This window comes from Triticum urartu, chromosome 4A (genome assembly GCF_056163025.1).
Source record: "Triticum urartu cultivar PI428250 chromosome 4A, HENAU_Tu73, whole genome shotgun sequence".
Lineage (NCBI taxonomy): Eukaryota > Viridiplantae > Streptophyta > Magnoliopsida > Poales > Poaceae > Triticum > Triticum urartu.
Genome location: NC_141876.1, coordinates 8,486,102 through 8,490,170, shown reverse-complemented (window position 1 = coordinate 8,490,170; position 4,069 = coordinate 8,486,102). Strand labels below are relative to the sequence as shown.

The following is a 4,069-nucleotide window of genomic DNA, read 5'->3' as shown; positions in this document are numbered from 1 at the left end:
AATGAGAAGGTTTTCTATTTTCTTTTTAAATTTATCAGGTCATAAAATAGCTGACATGATTTTAACACATTATTTTTTAGACAACTATGACCAATTTAGATGGTCATAGCATCATTCCGCATTCTGATTGGTCCGTAGACGTTTCACGCGGATCGTACATCATACGCCGTCGGATGCTCGTGGATCCAACAGCTGTCCTCAACCCTTCCACACCAACCCCGAAACCCTAGCTGGTCATTTTCCATCCACCCCGCCTCCTTTCTTTCCCACATCCATCCATCTCCTCGCTGTCTCGCCCGAGGGAGAGAGAGAGCTGCCTCCTCCCTTCCAGATCGCCGCTGGCACCTCCCTCCGGCGGAGCTGGCCGCCGTCCATGGCCTCCCGCACGCCCTACTCCTCTCACCCAACCAAACCGCACGTCCATGGCCACATCCCCGCTCGATCTTGTCGGGAACGAGGCCTCCATTGATCCAACCATCCATCCATGCCCGCAGCAGCACTCCCGCCATCCGTGCTCCTTCCCCAGCAGCGAGAGGCTTCGAGAGAGCCGAGGCGCGCCCCGAGCGGGGCGATCCACCGTCCGTCCCAACCTCCTCCGCCCGCCTCCTTCTGTTTTCTACGGGTCCTGCAGATGGCGGCGACGGGCGTCGGCGCCGGGTACCTCGCCCCCAGCGTCTGCCTGCGCGCCGATCCGGCGACAGCGGCCCGGGCGTCCGCCTGCGTCGTCCGCGCGGCTCCAGCGCGTCGCGCGGGGCCGCTACGTCGCTGAGCTCAGCAGGGAGGGCCCCGCGGCGCGCCCCGCGCAGCAGCAGCAGCAGCTGGCCCCGCCCGTCGTGCCCGGCTTCCTCGCGCCGCCCCCGCCGCGCCTGCCCAGTCGCCGGCCCCGACGCAGCCGCCCCTGCCGGACGGCGGCGTGGGGGAACTCGCCCCGACCTCCTGCTCGAAGGTACCACGGTTCAGTCGATTTCTTCCTGACGGATGTTCAGTCGATTCAGTTGTTGTATATATATGTGATATATGTTCGTTGTTCATCAGTCGTACGTACAGATTTACCAGCATACGCATGATTGATTTAGTCGATCAATAGATTTTTCTAGACGTTTTATTGGATCGTGAGATGATTGATTTAGTACTGCTACTAGAAAGAAGACTGAAAAGGCTGGGCCAAGTGCACGCATGTTGGGAACGTAGTTAAATTGAGGAGTTTGTCCGTTGCTTGGCCTGATATTATTACCAAAAATGGTGTGAGTCCCTGTACTTATTATTAATGGGAAATCTTAACATCACACTGGGGTTTATTAGTCTCCAATTGTATATTCTCAGCACTCAACTGAATTTACTGATACTGTAGTGGACATGACACGTGAGCACCCCTCTTCAAGGAATGCAATGCTTCTTTCTGTTTTATATTACACGAACTAGAACGAGCTTCCACCTTTGAGTACAGAAGTAGTATCGAAATTGAAGACCCTTGTATTACTGTCTTGTTTTTCAATGAAATGGGAGGCCCATGCAGTAAATTCACATGGGCACCTGGGAGGCTGGGATCATGTGTGCTTTGCAGAGTACTAGACCCAGCTCACCCTCTGTTAGATTACTTGTTGGGCTGCTACTTTGTGTTTGCTGTGCAGTATATTAGACATCCTGAATTTGGCATCTAGCCAAGAACAGAATGCAGGTTGCGCCATTCTTATTATTGCTAAACTGTTGTGATGCAATTTTTAAAGAATGCGATCTTCTAAGTTTTGCATTTGAGTGCTGGGTAGGTAGGATCTTAGGATCATCAACTCTTGTACACTGTTTTAACTGGTTCTGCATCTGTACATACATGTGTACAGCCGTAAATCCAAGTGTACATGTTGTCTTTTGCAGGCTTATTTCAGGTTGTGGTTGTTTGTCCTAAAATATATCAGTCTATTTTATTATATCCTCGTCCACTAATCTAGACACTCGATTTACTCGAAGCCTTGTGAATCAGGTTATGCAAGCCTGTTGCATTTAGCACCATCAAAGCTTGTTACTACATCAGTTGCTTGCTCCAAGTGTCTTGTTCTTGGATTCTTTGATTTTATCCTGGTGTGCACAACGTTGGTATTTCTGGATAACCTGAAACTAGTTTCTCCACCATATGCTATCTAGCTGTTGGGTGCTAATTATAGTTACTTTATATGAAGAAACACTTACCTGGGAGTTAGGATCATCTAATAAAATTTCTAATATATATATATATATATATATGCATGAAACTGAGATTGCTAGCATCATTTACACAAGATACACCCTTTGAATTGAATTGATTGGTTCAGTTTCGTATATTCTTCACCCGGCCTTCTATCATGCTTATAACTAGTGCTCTACTCATGTTGTTAGACAGGATTTTCAATTCCTGCCATCCCAACCTTCTATCATGCTTACAAGATTTTTCTTTGCACGGCAGTAGCACCAGTACCTTGCTGCTGTTGGGAACGGAAGGGAGCTGTTCCATGCATTGAATCTGGGGAGAAAATCACCTTCGGCATGTACACCATCACCTTGGGCATGCTTGTGCCGCTGCTGCTCGGCCTCAACATGTCCTGGAGTGCCATTAGCGCTGCCCTCACGCTCATCTTCCTCGACTTCAAGGACGCTCGCCCCTGCCTCGAGAAGGTAATTGTGTGTCTATCCGTCTGCAGTTAACTAAGTTGTGCCCCATTGATGTCCTACTAATGTTAATTGTTACTACCATGGTGCTGATGCTGTTCAGAATATGATATGTGCTTTAATTCTAAGTTCTGGTCTCTCTTAAGAGACACTTCTAGCTTTTCTGACTCAAAGTTGTTAACTTGGTACTGCATGAGTTTTACTACTGCTAACACAGAGAGTATTTACTACTGCCAACACAGAGACTTTGTATGCATGCTACCTGATGAGTGCTTTCTTTGTAATATTTCACCTTCATATGCATAGGTTTATTCGGTTTGAATTCTGCATGACATGAAATAGATATTTACAGTGTTTTTCTCAACTTGTTTTCACTGTCACTTGATATATACTTGCTTGTACTTGAAGCTGTGGGTTAATGTTGGTGGTTTTGTTCTACTTGGATGCATTGGTACCCATCATCAAGCGAACGGATGCAACAGCGGCAAGAAGCTCATGGCTGTGTGCATCTAAAGCACACCATGGACACCATCCACTTCCTCATCAATGCTAACTCAATCCAGATCATCGTCGACACTATCATCCACAGGTATCTTCCTTGGTTCCCTTTATCCTCTCCTGCCTTTGTGAAGTTTAGTATGCGTGTGGTGACGAGTATTGTTAGATCTTGCCAGTTGAATGTATGGTCGTGATAGTAGAATGGTATTTTGTTTTAGGCGCAATGTGTTGTAGTGCAGTTTTTTTGCACAACCTGCATATGTGCCATGCATATTCATATTGTTTCTCTGTTTCTTATATGAACTACTATCTCATTTTAACTAGCTCGACAACAAAAAGCATGGTACTAGCTGAATGTTGAATTGTCTGTTCTTGAATGGTCTGTTCATAATATATTTGCCCCAGTTTTTCTCATTCTTTTCTGATTCATGTAACAGGATGACAGAGGAAGCCATGTTGCTGTTTTGTTTGGTCTCAGCCCTGACTATCGCCGTCGAGCGAGTCCGGCGTGTTGTTCATCTGACTATGGTTCCAGCCCTGACTACCGAAGTTTTTGTCTTGTTGAAATTGCATAGAAATATGAGAGAGTCCAGCGAGTCCAGGAGCTTGTGAAGTAGTACTATATTACATTTGTAGAGCTTGTAAATTATTGTACTATACATGGCCTTTTGTACTGGCACGGATAGAGCTTGTAAAGTATTGTATTATGTGATCTGGTTGCTCTTGTTTCAGTATTATGTGTGTGTTTTGTCTCTGCGAATCTGAATACTGCTTGAAATATGAAGACTATGAGTCTGATAGGTGGGACCTACTTACCTGACAAATTGAAACTGGGACCCATTTGACTAGTGGACCCTTCTTTTGAAAAAAAACTAAATTCGTTTAGACAAAAAGGCCACAACCCAACAATAAAAGGGCTGCAATATTGAGC

General features: G+C 46.0%; 1 protein-coding gene across 1 annotated transcript; it reads left to right on the top strand.

Moving 5' to 3' along the window:
- Window positions 1-312: 312 nt before the first annotated feature.
- Window positions 313-3,735, top strand: LOC147974347 (uncharacterized). Its single transcript, XM_087519449.1, has 3 exons — window positions 313-946; window positions 2,438-3,229; window positions 3,576-3,735. The coding sequence occupies exons 1-2, from the start codon at window positions 423-425 to the stop codon at window positions 2,490-2,492; spliced, it is 579 nt and encodes a 192-aa protein (XP_087375575.1). The 5' UTR covers window positions 313-422; the 3' UTR covers window positions 2,493-3,229; window positions 3,576-3,735.
- Window positions 3,736-4,069: the final 334 nt, after the last annotated feature.